This window comes from Psittacula echo (assembly GCF_963264785.1).
Source record: "Psittacula echo genome assembly, chromosome: 3".
NCBI lineage: Eukaryota > Metazoa > Chordata > Aves > Psittaciformes > Psittacidae > Psittacula > Psittacula echo.
This window is the reverse complement of record NC_137736.1, coordinates 64468913-64496301: the sequence shown is the minus strand read 5'-3', so window position 1 is coordinate 64496301 and position 27389 is coordinate 64468913. Positions and strand designations below refer to the sequence as shown.

General features: G+C 42.6%; 1 protein-coding gene across 3 annotated transcripts in view; it reads left to right on the top strand.

Moving 5' to 3' along the window:
- Nucleotides 1-26259, top strand: part of TMEM255B (transmembrane protein 255B) — a 64349-nt gene extending 38090 nt beyond the window's left edge. For all 3 annotated transcript variants that reach the window (XM_080613899.1, XM_080613900.1, XM_080613898.1), the window contains 5 exons: nucleotides 9808-9888; nucleotides 13771-13856; nucleotides 16838-16997; nucleotides 22326-22472; nucleotides 25693-26259. In XM_080613899.1, the coding sequence (XP_080470025.1) occupies nucleotides 9808-9888; nucleotides 13771-13856; nucleotides 16838-16997; nucleotides 22326-22472; nucleotides 25693-25860 (642 nt within the window). In that variant the 3' untranslated portion in view covers nucleotides 25861-26259. The remainder of the gene's footprint in view (nucleotides 1-9807; nucleotides 9889-13770; nucleotides 13857-16837; nucleotides 16998-22325; nucleotides 22473-25692) is intronic.
- The last annotated feature ends 1130 nt before the right edge of the window (nucleotides 26260-27389 follow it).

Below are 27389 nucleotides of genomic sequence, written 5' to 3'. Positions count from 1 at the left end.
AGGTTCACACTTGTAATATATTTAGTCTGATGAGGAATTACAAGTTAAAAAAAAATGGGTTTAAGATATCGTAGATAATTTATTTTTGTTTACTGAACCTGCCTAGAATTTCGTGGTGTGTTCTCTCCACACTCCCAGCCAGCAGTATATCAAGTGGCTTTTTTGCCTCTGGAGTACTGAACACTATGTATTTTAACAACTCTGATCTTCTGAAATGCACATGAGCTTCAAAATGACAAGCTAGCGGAGACAGGGAAAAGAGTCATTGCACCTGAGCAACCAGGGTATGCGTGAATCATCTCATTAATTGTTTAGGCTATCTTGATTTTATAACTCATGTCTTCCTTGGGGCTACTCTCATGACTTTTTACTCTTACTATCTGGTGCCTAGTCCTGCAGTCCCTTCCATTTGGGTGAGTGCTGTCAGCCTAGCTTCCAGTGTGCTGTGATGTGCGTCGGTAGAGGTCTTCCCTTTTTACAGGGGTGATAGGGAGCTTTCATGGCAAATTGCTGGGCATGAACACCGACTTTCTATATGTTTTCTGCTCAATACCATAAAAATTTTATACATTGAGTTGTTACTTAGGTCTTAATGGCTCAGTGTGTGTGCCATGCTCTGAAAATTAAAATCAACACTGTAACATTAATTAAGCCTCTAGCATTTTATCTGTATATGTAGATACTCTCTCTATATATGTATCTAGTTCAACTGGATGCATGTAATGTAGCCTCTTTTCCTTCTCTTTAACGTAAAATTAATACAAAAGAGTAAAATGTAAACCCCCTACATTTCAGCCAGCAGGATATTCAGTATTTCAGATGTGTAAAGGCTAGTTTCTTGCAAAATGGCATTTCTTGCAGTAGCATACTTACAGACTTACATGTTTCTTACATATTCTGATAGCATTAAAGCAAAAGGGAGGAGATGGATTGTATTTCATGTATTACCAGAAGTAGAATAAACAGTTCCTGCATTCTTGTGGAAAAGTTAATTACTCACATGGCACAACATCATTATAATCAAGACAGAGCAATCAGTTCAGAAAACAAACCCTATAATCAAGGTAATGTAATCAAAGTAAGTAATCATCTATAACAAGCAATTAAATATCAAAATGCATCAAGCAATAACTAAAATTACAGCCTTGAATAATAGCGGCTAATTGCATCGTTAGAAACTTGTATAAAAGCCAGTGGCAAATCCAAGTTTTTAACTACACAAAACAGCTGTTGCAGGTTTTATAGGAAGATCTACAGCCTCATCCTGAAAGACATTAGTTTGCAAAACTTGACAGAAGAAAAGCAGTTATATTCCAGTTCCAAGATTTGCCAGAGGTCTGGGGCGTTAAAGCGGGAGCAGGCTTCCTTATTGGAGCCTTCTGTGGCTCCCCTGTACAGCCAGAGCAACCGCTTCTGATGACATACTGGTTTACAGCACAGCAGCACCTGAGCAGACAGGCATGGAGTCAGTCAGCAGCTCTCGCACATGCCTCTTTTCTCCCTGCTAACCTAAGCCTCCATCAGCTAAAGGCACCCAGGCTGCTGAGCCTCCATGGGGATGTGCAGGGCAGTCAGCTACCATTTCTTCTACTTGTCCCGCTGCACTGTATATGCTGGAGAAGGCTGATGGCCATGTCCTCCTCCTGCCTTCCTGCCAGGGAGAGTGTGCACAAGTGTCATTGAAAGAAAAAAATACTATTTGAAGATGATTTAACCGCTCCTAATAGAACTACATCCATATGAGAACAGACCTGTCTGTACACATCGTAGAATCATAAAATCAACTAGGCTGGAAAATACCCTTCAAGATCATTATCTAGCAATGGGGCAGCTCCAGCATCTGGAGGCTTTTCATTTGACTGTGGCACTACTACGAGCCCACAAATCTCCCCCAGATAAAGGAGAGTGAGACTGAGGCTACCACTACAAAATATTTTAAATAGAAGAAAAATCAATGAGGAAATACAAAGTGAGACAGATCCATGTATGTGTGTTTGTTAGCCATGACAGTATACAGATACTCTAAGTACTTGCTGGTTTGAAAGAACTGAAATGAATAGCTACTGCTCCCAAGCATTAAGAGAAGAGGATTCTGTAGGATCTGGTCTTTCAAATTAAATAGAAATCTTATAAAGAGCCCCTGGAAAGCCCAGTGTGAAGTAAAGCTGGTTTGTGGCATTTAAGCCATACCAACTGCTTTTCCTATTTTCAGCATTGGAGCTGGTTTATTTCAGCATAGCAGACAAGACGGGCAGGGTCCCTACGCTGGAACCCAGCATTTCTGGAAGATCAGCTCTTAAATTCATGCAGGGCAGATGGAGAAGCACAAGAAGGAATAAGAAGTGCTGACTGCAGTCTAGAGTGAAATCTTCAGCATTGCTCTCATGGCATAACCTCCCCCAGAGCACTCAAACAAATACCGTCAGGACTGCCTTCTAAGTATTTAAACAAAACTGGGAAGGTACAATTTGCACCAGGGCATTGCTAATGTGTGGTAGTTACAATATGAGTGTGGCATGGACAGAAACATCCTGTCTCTCTGTCTCACTCTATATCACTTTGAAGGATTTGTTCAGCTGTACATTTGGGAACCCTTGACAGGGGACAATACATGCAGGAACTGAATCAACGCACACTAGCCAAGTCTGCAGCTTAAGTCAAGAGAATATATGAAAAACTAATTTTAGGACTTATCGTTTCTTAATACAGTTTGCTAATTATCAGCTGAATTTTGAAAAAATGGGGAAAAAAAAAAAAGAAAAAAGAAAAAAGTGGAAACATTCTGTTTCTGAAGGTCCAGTCCATGGCAGCCCTTGGCAGCAGATAACCTCAGGGCTAGGCTGCTGCGCAGACACAGGACTGTGGGAGTACAGAAGTGGCTTGCTCTTTTTTTTTTTTTAGCACTCACTCTTCCAAATCTCATCCAGCATGCACTGTGCGCTCCCCCTTCAGCCCAGGACTTCCTATGTTGTTAGTCAAGGTGATGCTTTCAAGAGGATGAAACACAGAAGAAAAAGTAGGAAGCAAACACTAGTATCACAGGGGAGGAAAAATGCACAAATGTGGAAGTAGAAAGACTTGGAGACCCACTTGATGAAGTAAAACTAAACTGACATTTGGATTTAAAAGCTGATGATGAGCTTGGTGCAAATGAGATAAAAGCTGTTAATAACTAGAAAAGACTCTCTTGGTGCATGGCAGGAATTATCATAGAATCATTTAGGTTGGAAAAGACCTTTAAGATCATAAAGTCTAACAGTAAATTTAACACTGCCAAGTCCACCAGTACAGTTCATTTTATTCTCATAATTGTACTTTCCCAACTTCCTTAATTTCAAATAAAATTCAGATTATCTTTTTTTTTTTTTTTTTTTGGTAACTGTTCCTGTCTTTCAGGCATCTCTCCATAGTATTCAGGACTTTATTTTCTAGTATCTGGATTTCCTTTCAAGTTTTGTAGCAACCACAGCATTCCAGGTTGCTGTCAGCCAAATGCTTACAGCCAGTTTATTATGTGTTCTGAGTTTCCTAGTGAATGAGAGAGACAGAGATGCAGTGGCTGGTTCAAGTAACAGTCTCTTCAGCATCCCTGGCACAGACTAAAAGAGCACATCTACTCAAGCAAGTGCAAGTGAAGGCAAGGATCTGGCGCCTGGCACTCCTGTAAGAGCAGTCCCTGATGTTGAAGGATGAGAAGCCCACTGAGCCCCAGGGTGGTGGTGGGCAGCCCCAGGGCACTGGCCTGTCCAAGGAGGCACCTTTTTCTGTGGGAGCCATCCTGTCCAGAGGTTCCTGCAGTTGAGCAATGACCCCTCTCTTCCCAGCTGCTCTCTGAAATGCAAAAGTTATGAAAATAATGCCGTTACTTAACATATATAAATTTCAGTGAGGGAAATGAGCAGTAGTGTTTTAAAAACTATCAGTAAACTATGGGTACAAAAATCTAACATCTTGTGAATTATGGGTAAGGCATTCTGGTGGTCTGCCAGGAGGTTGAAAGTTCTTTGTCAAGCAGAAGAGGAGATACAGGTCTGTAAGGAGCTAGCCAGTTTAAAATGGTTGTAATTAGTTTATTTTCTTTTCCGTCAGTTGATGTGTGCTCAGTATTTGGAAATCTGGAATTGGATAGCTCAGGGGGATATTATTGCTGTTCTTTTCTCAAAATAGTGAAATGATGCAAGATAAATTGATATCTAAAATCCCCTTCTGCTCCAGAAATTGAAATCTGAAAACTGAATTGCACGCTTAGCTGCCAATGAGTGAAAGCCCCAAACTGAGTGAAAGCCCCAAACAATTGTCAAAAAAACCCACTGTTGTTTCTGATTCCAGAAGATGTTTTAAGTGGGAGATGCAAGGCTGGGGAGCAAACAGAAGTGTGATGTTTCATTTCTTAAAACTGATACCCTCTCACTGCAGTATTGAGGATACTGACTTGTACCTTAGGCTCAGATGTTCCTTAATACCTGTCTTGTCACAGCCGATATGGAAGGAAGCTCTTAATAAAATTCTGAAAATCCACTTTTTGTATTTTTTGGGGTTTTTTTTGTTTTTGTTTTTGAGTGAAAGAACAAAGATGTCTGTATTAATCACTCCTGTGAATCCCTGGGATCTCCTAGGTCTTCCTCAGGAGAAGCCATCTCATTGAGAATGTTGTTGAAAAAGGCTGAGAAATAGCTCTTGGTCAGAGAGACAGGAATGACAAAAGGTCTGTAGCATTTCCTCTCATTATTTGTACAGGGTAGGATGCAATCAGCTTTAGCTCAGGTCCCAAGACAGTAATCCAGTCTGCTTGCTTTCCCAGACTCCTAATATGCTGGCACTTTCTTTCATGAAGATGCTTCTTTCTCTGGTCTGAAAGCTCTTGGGGTCTGTATGCTTCCATGTGCCGTGTGGTCTCAGAAGGTCAGTGTGAAGCAGACACAGATACCTGTGTTCCACCTAGCCCTCCAGAAAAGCATAAAAGCTAGTTGCCAATAACATCTGTCCATGTTTGCGTGCTTGCTTTCAGAAAGCTACCAGAAGGCCTGATCTTGAAGGGAGTGATAATCTCTACAGCACCCAGGTGTTGGCACAAGGCTGAGCTGGCACTGAAGGGTTATGTTCTAGTTTACTTTTAGGATTAAACTTGAATAATATTGGCCTCTCACTCTCCTATTCGTTGCTAGTTATGCTGTAGATGAAAGGGACCTACAAATACGTTGTAGGAAGAAAAAGAAAAAATGAGAAACTTCAAGTTAATGAGACACTAAAAAATTAGTCTGGTTTTGGACTCTTCAATTTTATCTATATTCCTCATGTGCCCAGGACTGTTCTGTGTTCCCCAGGCCAGCTGGCATGGTGAAGTCCATGTCCTTACTCTTAAAGTCTCTTAGAGTCACAGGCAGTATGGCAGCATCCAGATTACTCACTGGGAATGGTTCCTGGCCCACGCAAATTTCTAAGCCATGCCCAGGAATGATTTTGGAAGAGTGATATTTTACCCTGGCCAAATCCATCACAGGCACAGCTCTAACAATTTAATGGGCTAGATGATCGAGTTTCAGGCCTGGGAACGTTCCCTGGCACCGATTAATCTACAATTCTATCAATGCAGTCATGGAAGCTAAGACTAAATAAATACTGTAATTGGAAAAAAATAGCACTCACTATATAATTATTTCAATAAACTTTTTAGCCATGTTTTGTGTCTGTAAAGTATGGCAGAAATTTCAGTCAATACAAGTTATGGTACATCTCAGTTTTCAGAAAGTGGACTTAACACATAACGGAGATGGAATTTTCTCTATGTTATCCAAAATATATGTGTTCTCCAAGGAAACAAAAACTGGAATAGAAAAATCTACTTTCCATGCCTCAGTTAAGAGCCATACAACCTGCTCCCCACAGACATTGTATCAAATCCACCAAAGATACTGTTGAAAGAATACTTTCCTTACACAAATGATGTATTGCAATGCTCTGAACATCAAAGAGAATGTGGGGGTTTTATTGTATGCTCTTAAAATAAAGCGACCAAACAAACCAAAACTCTCTGTATTTGGACCAAATATTCTCTTCCTTGGCATAAAGCCTTCCCTCTTAGCCGCCTGTTCGTCACTCCCAGGTTCTAATATATATACAAGGACAATATCAAAATTGGAAGAACAGGGAGAGCTACGGTTTGCTCTGCTGGGTTCAAGGCTGAGCCATTCTGATTTGACTGAAATTAAAAAGAATTACTGGTGTCCAGGTTTCTTTTTGACACCTCTGAAAAATTCCTAAACTTAAACTGATGGCAATCTGACTGTATCTGCCCATTATTCACAGAGTCTCATACGTAAATAAGTAAGAAATTATCTTTTCTAGTGCTGAGAAGGGTTGAATAAAACTCATCCATTTTTCCTTTACATCATTAAAGAAACCCAAGCATGCAACTACTTTTTTATACAGAATTCTCCCTGGTTTTGCCAGCCTGCTGGTGTTTGTCCTCTTCATATATCAGCAGAGCTCTAATCAACAGATCTTTACTGCTGGCCTGTTTCCAGTTAAAGAGAGTTTCTCAAAGAAGCAGAGAAGAGGAATGCATCAGTTTTTCTATATTAATATATTACTATTACATTAGTAGTGCAGTGAGAGGTATTGCATAGCTCTGTTCCAATAACAATGTTTGAGGACATTCTTGATATCAAAGGATATCAAATTAGTTAAACAGAACATTGTTGCTATAAAGCAACTCTTAATAAATGAAATATATATACTTACATATATCATATTTAAATTAGCTCTGTCTCTACCAGTATTGCTTTAACCTGTAGAATCAAGTAGAATCAAGGACTTGTAGATATCCTTTATTCATACACAGTCTGCAGTGAGCAATGTGAAAATATAAAGTATTTTATGAACAGTCTGTCAAGAATACTTTTATAGCTTTGAAGTATATGTCATTTGCCTTTGTTATTAGAGAGGTCTATAAAATCCAATGGGCATTAATGCAGTATGACTTTCTGTTGGATAATTTTAAAACACTTTTTAATGTCTCTCTGGTACTTTATTCATATAAACACCCTAGTAGACAGACAGACCACAGCACTTCTGTGGCGTTAAAATCTAGTCTAAATGCAAGCTTTTACCAAGGCACCCTTTCGGCATCCCCAGTGTACCTCTGCTTAAAAGCTGCGTCCTTTAGGTTTTGAGTTCTGTGGGTGCCTGGATAAAGCTGGTGTTATCTAATTTTTGTTATTTTTATGTACTCAATCATCATTCATTTATTTGCTGTGGGGACTTCCTTTTTATGTCTGAGTTATATCAGGAACTCCTTGTTCATCGCTGCAGGCATCCATCTGCCTTTGATCGATTTCCTGTTAGCTGGGATGAACTTTTCTCAAGTTTGGAGAAGGTAATCCTTAAATATCAACAAGCTTTTCTGGACCTTGCTGCTTTTCAGGACTATCCCATGGGATTCTTCCAAGCAGATCACTGAATAGGCCAAAGTCTCCTTTCCTGAAGTCCAGGGCTGGAATTCTACTTTTTTCCCTGATCCCTCCTCTCCAGATTCTGAACTCCAGCATGTCATTTTAGGAGCAAGGGTGCCCCTGAAACATCCCTGAGCAATCCTTCCTGTTCGTACATATGAGGTCCAACAGAGCTCCTCTCCTCATCAGCTCCTTGATCACCCTTGTTAGGAAGGGGTTATTAATACACTGCAGAACCCCCCTGGATTACTTGAGTCCTGCTGTATTATCCCTCCAGCAGATACATTGTGCTTCACCCAGATACTGGGGTAAAGTCCTTTACTACTTTTTTAGTAGTTAAAGTACTCTGCATGAGCACAGTCTCCAGTTGTCTAAAGGATCCTCACCTACTTTTTCACGATTGGGCAGTCTATAGCAGACACCCACCATAATGTTGCCCATCCTGGTCTCCCCTCTAATACTGACATATAAGCTCTCAGCTGGCATCTCATCTGTCCCTAAGCATGTATTCTTGCTGGTTTCTTTCATAAAGAGCAACTCTCCTTTCTTCCATACTACATGTCCTTCCTAAAAAGCCTGTACCCATCCATAGCAGCACTCCAGTCCTGTGAGCTATCTTACCATGTTTCTGTGATTCCAGTGCAATCTTTGCTTTGTGACTGCACACAGAACCTCAAACTGACTGTTCTCAAACTGACTGCTGAGTGTTAGTGTACAGATACTTCAAAGAGTGCTAAGCATCCTAGAAAAGGGATTAGAGCTTTCCTTGTGCTGTCCTGTCGGTGCTTCCTTATTCACGTGCATACACTTGAAGGGGGCTCTATGTAGCCTGTTATGTTAATGATGAGATTTATTTTGTCCACATCACCCTGTTCACTTCACTTGTCTCATTGATCAGCTACTTCCTCACTTGATTGTTGTTCCTCATCTCCCACCTTGTTGTTCCTAAGTTAAAGAATGTTGTCCTAGTTCAGGACATGGCACGCTGTTTATATAGTATTTGCTTTTCATCTAGAGAAAAAAATTACTGAAGATTTTTTACACTTGTGTAATATAAATAAGTATTTTTGGATGCAGCGAGCTAACCTTTCCCTAACCCTTGGGAGTTGGTGTCCAAACTTGCTTGGGTTTGCCAGAGTAATCAGAAAGGCAAACAAACTGATGGATGAGCCTTATTCATTGACCTGTCTGCTTTCCTGCATAGCTCTGCATTTTAACTGATAATATATTTTGGGTCAGCAGATTTATACAGTTCACACTTCATTATCCAACAAGCATAGAATACTCAGAAGTGATCTTAAGCAGTGCAGATCTTTCTGCAATTTCTGGGTGGGTCATAAAGCTTTAAAATGCAGTGAGAGTTAATCAGCACAGATTTCTGCTAACAACTTAAGTAGTCTTTTGCTTGTAAGTTAGCATGGTAAGAGGGGATGGCAAATAGTGGGTTCCATCTTCTCTCTTGGAAGTGGTCTGACTGACAATATATAGGGGAGCACCTGAGTGCTTTTGAAAGCACAGATCAGGACTAGATAAGTGACAGACAAAAAAACCCCTTTTTTTCCAACATAAGTCATTCCCACACTTTGCTTTGGGGTAGACATCTGATCACAGAGGACTCTTCAGTTGTCAAATATGGTCTAGTCCTGAAACTGACTGAGATGTGCACCCTCTAGCCTTCAAAGTGGCCATTTGCCATGTTCAGAAACACACATCTTCCATCTGGACAAGGAGATTTCATTGTGTTCTTTTATATCAGCTTATGGGAACTGTTACAAGCAAAATATGAAATATGAGCAGTGAATGCATCTTTTGCAATAAGCATAAATGGAAGATAAGGCAAAAACTTCCCCTTTATGCATTCATTTCTTCATTATTCTTTGTTTTGCTTTGGGGAGTTGAATTGTATGTAGTAGGTGGAATGCTTTAAACAATTAGCTATTTTACTTTTTTTCAGTATGGGCATTGTTGATATCCTTTAAAAATAAAGACCCAAAGTAATTCGTTGCATTAGGTAAGAAACTGGACCAGGAAAAGGAGCAACTGGACCATTCTCATAGAGCAATACTATTTGACATCAAGCAAGGAAGTGGTTAAATGCCAGGGGTGATGTCTTCTTAAAAGAGATGACTGGTACAGTATAAAATAAATGGTACTCACATGCAGAGTGAGGAAGGAAACCCGGAGGAAAGCCATTCTGGAAAGAAAGCCAACGTTGGGAGTGTGTTTGCTCTTATCCAAGTGTCTGCATTGGCTTCAGCTCCACAGCACTGTAAGCATCTGGCATGGAGGCATGTGACATGGTGCCTTCACACTTCCTCCAGACTGAATATTTTTTTGGCTGTTTTTCTCTTTACAGGAACCCAGACCTTTGTATAACAAAAGGTGCCAGTTTTATTCAAGTGGAATAGGATTCCTATACGATGCCTACCAGACAGAGGTAAACAAACTCATCTCATCACATGTTCGTTTCTGCTGTGCTTTGAGGGGAGGAGGGATGCAGATGTTTGAGAGCATGTCTGTGCATTTAGGTCAAGGGTTGATAGAATCCCTACAGGTTTTACTGTTTTTTCTCCCACAAGTGACTCCCCACTTGTCCAAGCCTCTGATGATTGCAAATCATTACCATCAGTGGGGTTTTGACTCATCATCAGTGTTTCTATCCAGTACATTACTCTGGGAATGAAATGAATTTCCTAGTCCATCTATACTGTCTGGAATGTCTGTCACATTGGCATCTTTCTCTAAGGATATTTTTGTGGCCTTTGAGTGGAATAGGAAATATCTAAATGAATTCATTTGTATTGTCCAGAAGACTTCAAATCTTTTCTGTATTTATCCAGCACAGGCCAAGAATGCCAGCAGTGTGAATGCAGCTTTTTTATTATCTCAATGACATTAACATGGTCGGAAAAGAGCCCATACCCAAGTGGCTAGCCTCCTGAGTAGTCCAGATTTAGTTTCTTTTCCTATATTTCGTTCTATTATTGTGGTAAATTGGTGGGAGTGTAAAGAAAATCAAGTAAGGCAGGACTGAGAACAACTAAACAGTGGTATAACTTACAAGAAGCCAGATGTCCTTCATCACCATTCCTCCCCTGGCTAAGAGATAGTGTATGGGGAATGTTACTGTTAATAATTCTAGACAGCTTAGCAAAGTATATTACCAGGTTAAGAAGCTAATACTCCTTAAATCTTGCTGCTAGGGCACCCATTGTTGACTCCAGAAAACGTATGAGAAAAATATTTCACTGACCTCCTTGCCTAAAGACCTATCCAGGCAAACTTGCAATGTGTGACAACACCCTTTCCTGTAATCTCTTCTAAAGTGTGCCTGCACATACAGACATGGCCTGAGAAATGCTTCTGATTCCTGTAATAAGCATGTAGCTGGCATCACACTGACCACAAATGACTCCCTGCAGATGACCCCAGCCTCGGGGTTCTGGCCAGACAGGTTTCCCCAGCTCTGCAGATTCTGGGTATGTCTAAAAATGGGGCACCCACAGATCAGTGCTCTGTTCTGGCAAAACCCCCATGTCTTTTAAAAGTGTAGTTAGTTTGCAATAACATTCTTGTCTGGTTGTCTGCTGATCTAGACTCAGCATGTGCTAATTCAGAATTAATGATCTGTGGCATTTGAACTTGGATTTTGCTTTTCCAAAGTTAGCCAGCTAGTGAGCAGGGGACATGCTCTGCATGCCAGGCAAACACCTAAATAGGAAGGCAGATTGTTTACTGAGTGCAGGTTTCCTTTGGGTTGCCATCTGTAGCTTGTGAGTGGCCTCCGGCTCATGCAGTTTGCTTGTGTTGGTTCTTCAATTTCCTCAAAGCAGAGAGAATTTGATTTTCTAGCAATTGCCATGAGGTAAGAACATCTCTTCAGTTGGTGCTGAGAAGATAGACAGGTGCAAACAGCCAGAATACGTAAAAGCTAAGTGCCTGGTCACTAAAATGAAATAATAGGTCTTGACATGCACAATACCCACAAATGGCCTGTTTCCACCACCCTTGTGCACACCACACAGTTTGTTTATTTTGGTTTACTCACTTTTCTCCTGAAAAGGAGTGTCTTGCTCTTTGCATGTTTTAAAAATGCAATGATAAAAATAGACAACTACAGTAACTTGGCCAATAAAATAATATGCCTTGTAACCCAGAAGCAAGCAAAAACCATGTGTAAGGTCTTGCCACTCTCCGTCTTCTGTACTTCTAGCCTTCTACAGTATAAAGGAGCAAACTAGCCTTCTAAATGCTTGGAGAGGGAAAACTACTTTGATTTCCTATCAGAAGTGGTCCCCAAAGACGTGCATCAGAATAAACCACCTTTTTAGCAGCCCACTCCATCTTATGAAGCCCTCTACTCTCAATCATCCATATGTAATGGGACAAGGGTATTTTAACTTATGCAGGTCCTAGGCCAATTTGACTACATACAGGGGGTCAAAACCAAAATCTTAAGTTCCCCTCAATCCAAAAACACCAGGGCATTCCAACAGAATAGCTGTGGTAGCGAATGCATTGGTACACTCTGCTCCAGGATTAGTTTTCAAACTGCTTTGAGAAGGAGCCAGATGTGGCGTTTCAGTCACTTCTGAGCAGGATCTTGAGTAAGCCTACCCTGTCGTTCATGGTACATACTCCTCTTATGCAGTAAATTGCAGCTCAGGCTGAGGACAGCTGTGGATGAATGTGACTTCAGTCTGACAAGCCCTTATGCGAAACCCCAGTAAATTCAGACACCACAGAACAAGGCTGATGAAACAAGGTCCTATCTCAGGGTGGGATACTCTTGTGACAAGTGCAGTAGGTCTGTACCAAGCCATAAGCTCCATTTCCAGACTGCAACCCAGACTGAGACCATCCTTTTATAACCAAACTTCCATTTTGGGTTAGAAGAGCTCATTTGTATGAGACACTAACCACAGGTGCAGCAGAGCAATCCAAAGGCATCATTTTGACTTCAGCTTTGTTACACAACTTGCACTGCTCAAGCAAATTCTGCTAAGGAAAAGTGTGGCAAGCATGAGACCAGCTACAAGATGAACTTTCTTTGGTGCTGAGTGTATGTGTTTAAGGCTTTTCGTTTGTTGGGAACAAACACTTGAGGAGCAGAGACTCATCAACAGTGGCAGTTTTCACACTAAAAAGGATGCACAGAACCAGAACTCGGGAGCTGGGGAACATCTGGTTTAACATCTCCTGTGGAGACAGTCCCACAGACTAACATGTTCATGGCTAAGCAGAACTGTCTGACAGAAGCTTTTCAAAAGCAGGCATGTGTTCATAAGCATGCTCCCTTTACTTTTTCATTACAGGCAATTTTCCATTCAATAATACATTTTATTTGCATTTTGCAAACCAAATATTTCTCAGTGGTTACAGTACATTTTTTCTATCGAAATAAAAACTATAGGAAGAGTGTCTTTTCTGACCTGCTACCTTTTAAAACCTGGCAGTTTTCCAGGATTTCAAAGTCAATAAGCTGAAAATCTCATGGAAAAAAAAAAGGCTTACATATAAAATATTTCAGTTGGTCTGTAGTGCAAAACAAAATTGATTAATGAAAAAGTCATTAAAATGATTTCTTGTCTGGATGGAGAGTGGGTTACCTGTGCCTGCCTTTATTGTTCTAACATCTGTCCATCCCTGCAATTCCTGCTCACAAAAATACACCTTTTCAGTTTTCTGCTTAAAAGCCAACAGTAAATGGTACTTATTTGCTGAAGTGCTCAGATCTTTTCTAAGCAGTTTTGTTTATGGATTTCGAGACTGTTCTTACTGTTGTTCCTAATTCTTTCCTTTTTCAGGAGGGTGTTACTGGAAGGACAGAGCTCCCACTTACTGGGAGCTGTTCAGATAAATTGGCCATTTCTTTGCCAATTCCCCCACTACAGTGGAGTGTCACTCTTGCCCACTTCAGTAGCTTGCTGTGGTGTATCTCCCAAGACTCATGGTTCCTGTGTCACAGCCAAAAGGGATCTGTATCTCACAGCTGCAGGCTCTGGGACTCAGCAAAACAGCACCAGGCAGTGCAGCAAAGGGTTTGAGAACTCTGGCAGCCCTGGCTACATATTGTTGCTGGACCCTCTGGGCTCCACAGTGCAAATGCTGGGCTGATGTCCCAGATGAAACTCCTGGGAGCTCAGGGAGGTCCTTCTGCCCTGCAGTCATGGATTTTGGAATCTCAGGATCTCCCTGCACAACAGGACTGCAGCTACTGCACACCTGACACCGCAGTAGCTGCTTCTTTGTGGTCAGTAGCTTGATTCACATAATACTGAAACACTGAGAATAAAGTCAGTCTCTTTTCTTTTGGCAGGTGACATGTTATACCTTAAACAGCAGGTGCCAGCTGAAAGTAAAGAGTAACACCTGCTACTGCTGTGACCTGTACAACTGTGAGAAGTAAGTATCTGTGTGCAGACAATTGCATCTGAGAAATCCTTGATTGTTTGTCCCTCTTAAATGATTGTGGTGGGTGCCCTTAGGGCTGGAGAAGCAACACAAGGGGCTTGTATGCTGAGCAATCCAGTTCCTCTGAGACTGAGGTCCTGATGCCAGCAGAGAAGAGGTCAGGGGTTGAGTATTAGTGTTGGCGTTATTTCAGTTTCTTTTTTCTTTAAATATGTCCATAAGCTCTTTGCTATGTGATCAAAATCGACCATTTAGTCACAGCCCTGTCAAGATTTACTGTTGATCTTACAATGCAATTTCCCCATTAGATTTAATGATTTTTTTTTTCTTTTCCCCAACCAAACTGGGGGGAAAAAATAGGAACATAGGTGTCCATAAGCAGAGGCCATGTTGTAGGTATATGGAGAGCTCTTTTGTTAGATCTGTAGGAGTGGGGTTTTGCTAAATTATCATAGGTTAGATAGAGAGGGTCTTGTGTTTTCTGAAGCTGTTCATTTGATTTCGTCATTGCCAAAGCATGACCTGTCAGAAGATAAGAAAGGAAATGTCTGGACATGCTTATGAAGATCAGGTGAAGGTTAGCACAGGGCTGCCAAGCGGTGATTTAACAGGAGTAAAAGAGGTGGTAAGGAAAAACTACATCACAGCAAGGGTTTATGATGCGGAAGACAGATGAAATGAACTCTCGCAACTGACTGGCCACCTGGAACATAGAAATTTCAACTGCAAGCAGCCATAGACAAGAAACTGAAGAGAATTTCTCAGAGCAGATCTGCCTGACTCATCCTCTGTGCACCTCAGTACCATCTTACCAGGCATTCTCCTGCAACCTCTGCAACCCTCTACAGTTCACCCACAGACACTCTTCTTTCTTTCCCTCTATGTATTTCTCGCCTTTTTTCCTTCCTACATCTCCTGGTTTGTTTTGGTTTTGCCTCCTTTTCACATGCTAGCAGCCCTGAATAACCCCCATCCTCTGTAAGTCTTGGCTAGCATGCTGCTAGACATGAACATTTTAAGTGTAGGGCAATAAGGCTGGCACAGTGAGGCTTCCACACAAGGCCTGCCTCAACTAGAGAAGCACAATGAAATTTGGTGCAAGAGGGAAGTCATCTATGCATGTGTATGTCTTACGCACATAAGCGACATAGTGAGTGCAGGACTATGGAATGGATTAAAATCCACCATGAAAGTTAGAGTCTTTTGCTTGTGTAAGAAGTGTTAAATCTGGACATGATGGAGGTATACAAAACAAATGAAATGGGAAAGGCAGAGTATGTACAACATTGGTACCTTTTCTGTGATAGACAAATGATGAAATATCATAGGTGCAATGCAGTATGTTTACACTGAGAATGCATTCTTCCATGGTACACAACTAACTGCTGCATGTTAACACTGAATTGAAAAGCCCAACCCAATACAGAAAAGAACATGGGTCTTAAACGGATGAAAGCATTCAGAGTTATCAAATAAAGTGACTGAAACTCTGTTGCTTAAAACATAAAGTAAGAAGGGGACATCAGGTATACTCCCCCTCCAGATGGAAGTTCTTAGTGCCATTTTTCTGGCATATTGGGTTAGTCTGAAACACCCGAGACTGATAACTGCTTTGACAGTATTGGATGATATAATTAAACATGCCATTGCCAACAATCCACAGTGGGCAGCAGGATCTTATGGCACTGGCATAGATAAATCCAGAGTAAAGAAGCAGTCACACTGCTCCACAGTCCTGTCAATTCCAGTTCATAGGACAGCTAGGGAGAAGTAGGAGACACAGTCACACAAAGTGACTTGGTGTCACCCATGCAACAGATCAGTACACAGGCAGGATCACAAGTCAGATTTCCTCAAACTCATGGCAGCTGAAGCTACAGGCTCCATGATGAGCCTATTTAGTTAAGGTCGGCTCATCACAGGGCCCAAGTGAATTCAACAGTAGAGGATTCACCATGCCAGAACCATGCCCCAAAACAATTGATTGGACAATTCCAGGAACTACTGTGCTTGGCTCGGTTTTTCCCAGAAATGTTATTACGGGTTTCTCCGTGTGCTCCCTTCCTCTACAGAGCTTTCCCTAACCACCATCTCCACTGCTGCCCCCATGCACTGTGGATGGGGAAACAGAAGAGAGAGCACAAACTGCTCACTTCTGTTTTCTCCATTGTCTGATGTCAAGTTCCTAACAGTACAAAATCTTGGCATTTAAAAATCTTTCCAACTCAGATGGCTGCTCTAGGAGCCCATTAGTGGGATAGCATTAAGGCAGGTACTGGAAAGAGCTGCAGGAAACTGTGGTTTCAAATTTTGCAGTAGGATACTTCTGACTTTCATCAAGACAGTGAGGATTAACTTCACAACATGCCTGATTTACAGTAACCAGTGCAGTGTAGAAATATAAGCAAGAAAGATTTCTGGATAGTACAATCCATAGTGTAAGTGCACATCTTTATACTGTACCGTGTTGCATCTGTTAATTCGGAACCACAGACACCATAAACAAATGTAGCCTGCTGGCAAAATCTCCCTTCCTGTGGTTGAATTAATGCTTAAGCAACTTGCCTTCCTCAGTTCCAGAGATGCCAGCAAATTTCCAGGTGAGCTGGGGGAAAAAGCAATGCTAAGCATGCTTTAGCTGGTAGCTAAATGGCAAGAGCAGCATCCATAGGCCAGGACTGTGCTTGTGTTCAGAGACCCTAAGCAAAAAAAAAAAGAGTCCGTGCTGGTACATCACGTCGATCAGCCAAGCTAGCGTTGGTATTAGTTGTACTATGTTTAATGCTGGCATTAGTAGAGCCAAATTTTGTCTACAGTAGAGCTTTCTCCAATTCATCTGAGCAGTGTTTGGTGGGAGCATGGATGAACTACTCCAGCAAAGAGGAAAGTAAGCAGGAGAGATTCAGATCCTCTGGTGTTCTGCATTACATCAAAACCATTCCCACTGCAATGACGTCTGCATTCCCTTTCAGTTCAGAGCAGTCCTCCAGCTACTATGAATTTCTCGGTGTGAGCAGCTGCCAGGACGTGGTTCACCTGTACAGGCTGCTGTGGTCCTCCACAGTCCTCAACATCATTGGATTGTTCCTGGGGATTATTACAGCAGCCATTCTTGGGGCATTTAAAGACATGGTAAGGCCCACAGTCTTTTGCCTTATGTGGGGATTTATGTGCTTGCTGATGTTATCAAATGGTTAAAACCAAGGAAGTGTAACAGCACAAAGGAGGCACGTTAAACATACTTCCTGCGTGATCTGTGATTCTGGAGTAATATCTTTAGGCTAAGCTGCTGCTAGCTGCTTACAGCTAAGTAGGTCAAGCCTGGTCAAATACATGAATGGAAGAGAAAAGACGGGTGTCTGTGTGAACAGACGGTGGTGATTCACTTAGCGTTATCTATTTTTCCTTCTAATTCAGAACTGAATGTGTGGGTCAGCACAGAATTTGAGGATACTAGTCTGCAGCTGACATGTAAAACTCAAGTCCTAGGTGTGACTATTTAACCTCATGTAGTTCTTTTCCTAAGAATGGGGATTAATTCTGAAGTACCACTCAAGTTCTTACTTAAACAGTCATATTTAGGTCACATTAACCTAAAGAATGGCACGCTCTCACTGCTCCCTGTGGTACACCACCATCTTGTGCTGATATGCACTGCTGCATTCAGAAGAGGCTGTGTGCTGGGAGGGATTCTGTAATACACTGACTCATCTGCCTAGATTTTCTGATATATTAAAATGGTGAAAGGAGCTGTTCTTGGGATTATCAATGTCAGTAGTCATGTTTGCTAAAGCAGTGCCTAAAGACCAACCAAGTAGCTCATGATTTACTAGGCACTTGGAAGAGTAGATGGTCCCTTGCCCGAAGAGCTTCCAAACTAAACGGACAGAGGTGTGGGGATGGGGGTGAAATGCAGGAGCCAAAAGGAGGTGTGCAAGCAGCACAGGTCATCTTAGATTCATAGTATTTCTGGTGACTATTCCAGGGGGAACATAAAGACAGGTGAAAGGAAAGAAGAGAGGGATGGAGCAGGAAAGAGAAAGCAAGATAGATTGATGGGTGAGATGTACACAGGGGAGGCAAACTAGAAGGAAGGAGCTGCTCAGAGCTGGCAGTCACTGAGCCAAGGCTCTGCTCTGACCACCCAGTGTCCCTTAGCAAGCATGTCCATGCTATCTACAATGTGTTGGGTGCTTAAAACTACAGACCGGGGGCATATGAATTACTTGAAATTCACCTTTTTTAAGAGTCGCAAAATGTTTGCTCTCTAGCTTAAGGCAAACAAGCACACTGAGCCTTCAGACATAAGAAATGTGCAGCTGAACTGTCTTTTATGTGAGGGGACTCTTGCAAGCTGTTGATAACAAACTGGAGCAAACCAGTGAAGAGTTGTGGCTGCCTGATGGACAGGAGTGGAAGCAGCACTCCCAGCTTAATTCATTCCCTCCCTGTGAGAGGAGCAATGGCAGAAGGGGAGCAGAAACAACCACAGTGGGAAACATGGGGAAGGGCAGCTACGTGAGGAGGGGAAGGCAGGCATCATTTACACAAAATCCTTGGTACAGCACTGCACTTTTCCCGTGCTGCTAAGTATTTTCCCCTGCCTAGCAGATGGGTGCAAGTATCTCCACCAAGGGCACCTGAGGGAATTGCTAGTGCTCCCCTGAGATGGGAAAGGGTGCAGAGACACAGCCTGAGTCTAATCTATCTTGCCCAAACAAAGGCTTATGTGGGATTTGGGCTGATGCTTTGTAGCAGGGTGAGCTCCAGCCCAGGCACACCTCTGGCACAGGGGCCATCACTGCACTGCTTGTGCCGGGGATACCAAGCCAAGGAGACATTCCTGGGTGACCTCAAGTCTCCATTACCTGGCACATTCCCTCGCTAAGAGTCAAAGCCTGGGTCATGGTCTGGGTCCTCTGACTGGGTGGCGTAAAGCTGTGCAAGGAAATAGCAGCAACACTGTATTTGCAGCTTCCCCCAAGGCTCTGCTGGACAGTCTGTGGGGCTCCAGCCAAAACCCTGACCTGAATAAGCTGTTTAACATCTTCTCTGCAGTGGGAGCAGAAAAAAAACCCTCACTAGCTTAAAGGAAAGATGAGTTTGTGTCAGTTACCTTAGCACGGGAGCCATGCAGTGCTTGTGGAAGTCTTACTAAAGCATCAATCCAAAATGCAATGACTGCTCCTTCCTCCTGCCTGTGCTTTTTCAGGGTCCTTTTGAGTGACTTACCAGAGCTGGTTTGCTCATCTGCTGCTTGCTTTTGTTACTAAAGGAGTAATGCTTGGGGGAAGACAGGGACCAAGAAAACATTAAGCAGAAGAGGGAGAGAAAGGGTCATGAGACCGAAATACAAAAAGCTGCAACTTCAGAGTATGTGGGAGAACGATTTTCTTTCTTTCGGGATGTCACCTTCCCACAGAAATGCTCCCTGGCATTTTGCAGGGAGAGCTGCAAAGCCCACTCTGAAACGCCTCAGGGCGTTGCTCCAAGGTTGACTTCCAGAAAACACAGGGCCAGGCTCAGTAGTCAAACAAAAAAACATCGTGTTTATCTCTGGGGAACACTGGCAGCCAAAACATGTTACAAAGGGGAGAGTCTGCAAAACAGCGCTGTTGCCTCTAAACCCATCGTATTTCCTGGACAGAAAAAATGAAGTCTTGTTTTGGTTATCGCGGGTTTTCTTCCTTGTGACAAATTCCTTGCAGACCCTGGCACGCTCCGCGTGCTGCCTGCCAGAGGGCTGTGCTGGCTCAGTGAGAAACATATCAGGCTCCCCTGGCCCCCAGGGTGTTAGCTCTCAGTGGCCCCTGTCTCCTTTGTGGGGCTGCCCTCTGTGGTCTGCTGGGTGCTGGGGAACTGCAGTGGTTACGATGGTATCCTCTTGCTCAGATCTACAGTGTGCTTGGATATAGAATGGTCGCTAGGGCAGTTACCTTTAATAAAAAGCAGATTACCATATAATGGAAATGGAAGTATGCACTTGGAATAACCAAAATAGTAAAACACCATGATTATTTCTTACAGAAGACAAAAGTAAAGAACTGCATGGGGAGCTCCACTTACTGGTACTAAGAGTTAATTTACTTCCCTGCCCCAGTATTCATCTGATGACTTGTAGATGTTTTCCTGACACACCTTGCCAAGGAATCTGCCTGCCCTGGGTTTAGGGTTGCATCAGTCAGAGCTACTGATGGTCCTGGGGGGAGGTTACTGGCTTTTTCAGTTAGTCTCCTTCTCGGAGTTCTCAAGGGAATCTAAACAGATTAAACATCATTCCCTTATCCCTCTCCTCATCCCTGCTCTAAAAAATGAAAACAAAATGAACCCCTAATTGCTGAGCTACGTGCCATGTGTTCAAGTCTTAGCACTCATGCAACTACAGGTGCAGTCTGACATTAAAAGTGGTTGTAGCTCAGAAATAAACACTTTGGCAGGGCTGTGTCAGATCAGTGAGCTGACATGCTTTGCTCTGCAGTACACAGCACAGCACAAAGTGAGCAGCAGCTCAGCCACTCTGGCCTCAGTCTGGTTTCCCCATGCTCAAAGTGCTGCCAGCACTCTCTGGCCAGTTCATAGCTTCTTATCTCTTTGACTTGGGTGGTGTTTCAGTTTAAAATGCCTCCACCTAGTCTTGTATTTTATGTGACTAATTTAACATAATGTCATTACTGGAATACTTGATAAAAGCACCCAACCAGCTTCAAAACCTGCAAATCATTGCTGGCTCCAGGCTGAGGCCAGATAGCCTGATAATAAGGTGCTTTATTCAGTGGATCTGGGATGTCTTCTAGGGCTGTTGTGGCATTCATCCTTAGCAATTAGAGTGTTGCTGCTGTGGATGCAGACAACATAAGAGGGCTGAGAGAGGTTCCTGGGAGAACAGCAGCACCGAAATCAGAAAGTCGGTGACAGATGCCAAACAGGCATCTGTGTTTCACACTGGTCAAAACAAGTGTTTCTTACTGTGCTTATGTCCATAGTGAGAAGGATCTGATCACACCAGGGCCTCACGTGTCTGAAGAAGGTAATGCTCTGAGTGCAAGTTCAGCCCCAGCTGGGGTAGGCCATGTTGCTGACCCGAAACCTTTGGGTCTGAGGCAAACCTGTTAGCTGGCTCTCATGACTCTGTTCTGAAACGCAATGTCCCTTTCTTTCTTACCACCCAGCAGGGTGGGTAGAAAGGAGGTGTTTTGAGCAGGGTACCTTGAAGATGACAGACTTGCCTTCTCACATAAAATAGGCTCTCCGCTTTTGACCACGGCCTTTCTCTGCACTAGCTCCTGGGGGGCTAAGTTTCTCCAGAGAGCTAAAGCCTAGATTGGCAGGTAACCTCATGTGGTGCATCAGTGACCTAGATGATGTTTTCCATGTACAAACACAATTAATATACCTCTTTCTCAATCACAGAGATACCTCACACTATCTCCAGAGGATACAGTGGTTTATGTCTGTCACTGAAAAATCTGACAGGAAATGCCAAAAAAGAAGAAGAAGAAAAAAATATCCTGGCTGCTGTTTTTAGCACTTGTCTGGCAAACACCATATTTTATTATTCAGTAAAAAGAAAATTCCATGTTCTCACATGTAGAGGAATCTGCTAATAAAAACAAAGGAGAGTAAAGAAACCACTGGATTTGTCTCGCTTTGCAAAGCAAAAGGACATGAAAATCTTCCACAGAGAGCTCTGTTGTCTTTCACAAATGGTTATGTAGCACAGGGGGTTAGGGTTTGACACAAGCCCCCTTTCCCATTCACCTTTTCTCTTTTTTCTTTTCTCCCCAAGTTGTATTAGCAGGTTTAATATGAGCTATAACTTCTTCCTGCAGACCTCATATCACATTGTAGTTAAGTGACATGCCAATAAAGCCACAAGATATGATGAAGGATTTTATGAAGTACCAATGAGACGTGCACATGGTGGGATGCTAATGGACAGCCAGCAGCAAACTCTGTTTCACAAGACAGAGGGAGCTGTGAAAGCAGAGCAGGTGGTCTGGAAAAGGAAATCATTGTAGATCTGTGTAGGAAAGCACAGAGAAAATATACAAGGGCATCAGGTAGTTGCTGTTGGAAAGGGTCTGCAGCAAATCGTGCAGTACTGGATGTTTGGTGCTGGAGTGAATAAGAGAGGTGGTCAAAGCTGTATACTGTGCTCTTCAGGGTGCCTTAGGTCTGGAGCACTGCCAGTGCTTCCATAACTGGTGCTTGGGAAGCACTAGCAGTCTTTTTCCAAGGAAAAAAGATTAAAATAGCTGTGTATTTCTGGTCAGAAAATTCACTCCAGATACACCTCCCTCTCATTCTGTCTGCCCCTTGGGTTTATTTTTTTGTAATACCAGTACTGTGTTTTATAAACAGAAAGTTGTTAAATTGCCTCGTTGCTGGTGTTAGGACTAGTTCCTGCTCCAGCCCCCTCTGCGCTGTGCTGATATATTGGTTGTTCTTTGTGCTCAACAGGTACCTCTGTCCCAGATTGCTTTCAGTGCTACTGCACCTCCTCCTCAGATCCTGTACAATCCTGCCCAGCAGATCCTGACATACGCTGGGTTCTGTCCTTCTGCAGCAACTATATCTACATATCCATCCTACCCACTGCCTCTTCAGGTACAGTACAAAATGGCACCCTTCTTACTCCATCAGAAAAGCATAAGCTGCTACTCAGTACAAACTCTGCAGCGATAGATCTTGTCCTTGCCTCATTTCAAACTCTCAGGAGCCATGATGATGATCCACACCAGTGAATTGTTAGCATGTTCCTAGTGTGGGTTTGGCCCAGACCATCTAACAGTCTCCCAGCCACACACTGGAAGGGGTCAGAAGATGACAAAAGCAATGGACCATTCCAGTAGACAATGTGCATACAGACTGTATGGTAACAGGTGATAACAGGAATGCATTTGACAAGGATTTAACCAGCATTTCTTTCGTTTACTGTGGCATGTGCTAACAAAAACTCGGCATACTGTTTTCGTGGTAGAAGTTCAGCTGTAGGGATGCGATATGTACTGTGCCAGTTGGCTTCACAGCCAGAGAACAGTCCTTGGCATGTCTTACTTATTAACATAAATGGGGCCAGACGCTTTTGGAGACCACGGTTTGAAAAGAAAAATAGAACATTTCTTTTTGTTTGCTTTTAGTTAAAAGCTGTGCTGTTCTGCAGAGTTCAGTTAGCACGTAGCCAAGAGCAGAGAGAGAAGGGAATAGAAACAGATGAAAGAAAACAATTAAGTTGAAAAGATGCACATAAGTAGTCATGAAGATCAATTGTAACTGTTCAGTCCTGTGTCCAGTGAGAAACTGAAATGTTTCCAGTATCACATTTACCCCAAATTCTTAACTGCATTCCAAAATAAACACAGTTCTTCACCTAGATTTCTACTTATTCTAAAAACTGTGTTCAGTTGTTTTTTCTCATCTTCAAAACAGTCAGAGGCAGACACCACCAGCTGTCCCCATGCCAAGAGAGGTTAGCAAGAAGCACTGGGCTCCAGAAGGGAAAGCATTTAATCCTTTTTGTGGGGTGGGGAGAAGGAGGGAGCAAGCTGCCTTCCTGCATGTATGAGCTCATTACATTATAGTTTGGAGAGAAATAATTTCTCCCTCAGTGTACAAGTTAAAAAAATCAAAATAAGCTTACTCAGAGCCAGAAATAGTGAATGTTAGAAGTAGGCCTGATGAGGAACAGCCAGAACCTTAATCATCATCATCTGCTTCCATTACTTGTGAGCTGAGTGCTCTAAGCAGTGCCCAGCTCCTAGATTCAGGTCTTCACAAGCCCTACTCAGCTGGTCCTAGTTCCTAAAGCAACTACAGGCCCTAGGGCTTGAATTCATTTGGCTAAATGCAGGGGCTGTTGGCATGTAGGCATCTAGTGATGCCTGATAATGAGATCAGGTAGTTACCTGATTTGTGAGTTAATGAAGTAAAGCTGTTAGCAATTAATTACCAACTAACAACTGGAGTTTGAGCCCTTCCCTCAACCAGAGGAAATATACTATAGTATATTATAGTTCCTCCTCCTGGGGATACATCTGGCCTCAGATTAGTCTGGCATGCAACACACCTAGCACGAGTGCTGCTCTGCTTGCAAGGGCTGAAGCTCCATTAGCTCAAAGGCTATAAACCTGAGTTCACCTGTGGCTCCCACATTGCACAGATTATTCCAGGTCCTCTGCTGAATCCAGTATCTCACTGAATAAACGTTTGCTGGAGAGGAAAAGTCTTTTAAAAAATCACAACCTGAGCTGGTGGTAAATGCTCCTCTATTCACCTCATGCTTCCTTGTTTACAAGCAGAAATCAGCCAAGTTCAGAAAAGAAAGAGTGATAACAGGAATGCATTTGACAAAGATTTAACCAGCATTTCTTTTGTTTACCATGGCATGTGCTAACAAAATCATTCATCCCTTACTAGTGCAGTTCAGTCACTACTAGTCTTGGTAGCAGGCTTGCCAACTGGTCAGGTAAATGACTAGCTGTGCAGGGACTGGTAGTGATGCCAGCAGTAAGGGTTGTTGTGCCAGTTGTTTCTGCCAGCGAACTCATTTACAGAAGCTATTCCAGGCAGAGAGATGGAAATAATGGCTACAGTTTGAGGGAGCAAGGAAGCAACAGCTCCAAAATAAATAAATAAATTAAAAAAAACCCAAACAGACCACCCAAAAAATGCAACAGCTGGAGCTGCTCTAGCTAACGGGGTTGTCAGTATATCTGCACTGCCTCCTGGAGAGTTAAAGGGCACAATCAGCCTTCCTGTCAGGACGTCTCCATTTTCACTCACCAACCACCCTGTGGTATAAATGCAGGACAGCATTCTCTTCTCCTGCTCACCTGGAGCCCAATGAAGAAGCTGTGCACCATGGCATAGGGTCTGCTGGCCCTGGGCAGTTTGAGATGCCATTGTCCAAGTGCCAACCCCTATACTGGCTCCTAGGTGGTGATTATTAATTTTTATATATTTTTTTTTAGCAGCAGGCAGCATTTGCCTGGATTTTTCATTTCCCTGAAAAAGATCCATGGCTGTTATTGTTTTGGTTTGGTTTTTTAAATTCTGGGCACTTTGGGCCTGAACCTGAGGAAAGCTGAGCATAGCTCTTCTGGTGAAGCCCATGGACTGGCATGTGCTGTCATACGAGAGGAAGAGCAAAATCCTGACGCTCTTGAAATCAATGGCAAAACTTGGTTTAAAGCAGTGTTAGGTTTTTATCTAGAACATTAGTCCCTACGTACATCCTTTTGTTTTAACAAACTGCTTATTCCTGAACATAGGCTGCTTCCTAAGCTCTATTTTTCATGACTCTTTCAGCCAAAGCCCCATTATAGCTGAGACAGCCAAGGTGAAAGACCTACAGGGAGAACCACCTCTAAAATTTTCTTTTACAAGGAGTCTGCATTTGGCACAGGAATAAGACCTTGCTTTCATGCAAGTATTATAACTGAGATTAATTACCTGTGAGATAACTGAAATTTCACAGTGACGACTGGAGACAACCAGCTACATGTAACCTGTCAGCCAGTCAGGTGCAGTGCCTCACCCAGGAAGCCAGGGCATCTTTTCCTGCAGAAATTCCTGTTCTGCTTTAGTGCCTAGCTGTATGTGCAATGTCTATTAAAAAAGACTTGGGTTACAGATGGAATCTGTGTTTTGCTAGACACCATCATTGCTATACTTAAGCTATACTTTAAAACTGAAGTGTTGTGCTGCAGTGCAAGAGAAATTTAATCATGGGGCTTATTATATAACACGTGACAAACTCTTCACACAGAGCTGCAAACAGGGTTGTAATCCTTTACTGAAGAAGATGTTTTTCTTTGTCTGTATACAGCCTGCCAGCAATTTTCCAGGAACATCATCTACTGACATTTCTTTATCAGAAGAAACTCAGCCTCCATCTCAGTCCAGCTCCAGCTACGGTCTTCCCCCCAATGCTCCAGCCCTCTATACACCGACTTACTTGTTGCCTGGAGAAAAGCCTCCACCATATGCACCATAGAATAAAGAATTTATTTTAGGTAGCTTGTAGGCTTTTATTTGATTTTTAAGGAACTTCTGGAAACTCTGCTGTACAGGCACTTGACCTCCCAAGGAACCCACCACAGAGTGTGTTACGGCCACTCTGCTTTTACTCACAGCTCACTGTGAGCAGAGCAGAAACCTGGAAACCTAAGGGCAGGCACATCGCAGCAGGGTGACCAGTCACCACCCAGTCTGCTTGCAGTCAAATGCAGTGTTGCTTCCTGGCATGAAATGTTTCCTTCTCAGTACACTGCAGAGTAACTTTTCTTCAAGAGGAGAAATTAAGATACACTCTGGATACACATTCTGCTTTTCGTAAACCAGTATAGAGGGGTTTCGCCTGTGTTGTCTGAGTGGGTAGCCGGGCGCTCTCTGAGGCAATCATTTTGAGTAGGAAGAGACCAGTTTTTTGTTTGCTTGTAGTATTTATTTAGTAACCTTTTTTGGTGAAAGTGTTGTACTAATAAAGAAGTGTGGCAATTATTTTCCAATAAAATTGACTGTGTATATTTATATTGAACCTAAGACTGTGTATATTTGTAAGGGCAGGAAAACAAGAGAGGAAAAAGTACCAAATAGTTTCAGGTTTCAAACAGAAAAAACTTTCGGCCAGTCCAGCTGTGTAGTAAAAGGTCATGTCAGTGTGCTAAAGGTGCAATTTCCAGACAGCTATTTTAAGCTGCACGTTAGTGTTTGATTTAATTCCTTTCTAGTCAAAATAGGAACCAAACCAACCCTATGCTAAACCTCAGTTATTTATTTTTAAACTGATCAAGACCTGATCCAGGTGTTTTACAATGACTGAAACAGAACATATGGAGGGTCAGGATTCCTTCCCCTTTTTTTTACGTTTTCTCCTATTGTGTAGCGACAAAACCACCTTGACACGGCTAAGCAGCAATACCTGTGGCAGTGCCATTGACAGAACAAAGTCTTGGCCCTGCTGCATGCACCCTGCCCCCTCACTGTGCATCTCATTAGCTGGGATCCCTCTTAGCACACAGCTGCCGTGTTTTGGGGAAGGAGTGGCTACACCAGCAGGAAAATCCATCGGACTGCTGCATCTCTTCACTGCATTTTGCTCCTGCAGGAAGGGTGGTGGTGCTGCTTGCTATATAGTTCTCACAGTCTAGACAGCAACGAAGCCATAGAAATGTCCTGAAAGACCAAAGAGCAGAGCAGGGAAAGAAAGGTATTTCTCATTAACTTTCTAAGCGTCTGCTTCATATTATGAAAATATTAAAAACCCCTATATAAACAAAACCAGCTTACTTAAGAGTTTCTTTTGAGAGGAAGTGACACCATCAGGCCAGCTGAAAATAGTACTAAGAGTGATCATCCTTCGACATAATACTTTCCACCTTTCAAGAAATTTCTGTTAATTTATGTGCTGTGCCTCTACGTATAGCAAGCAGACTCAGTACTAATACACATGAGATTAGAGGTTAATTTATATGGACCATAAAAGCCATATTTTATTCAATTAAGAAGGTTTTTCTGAGATGC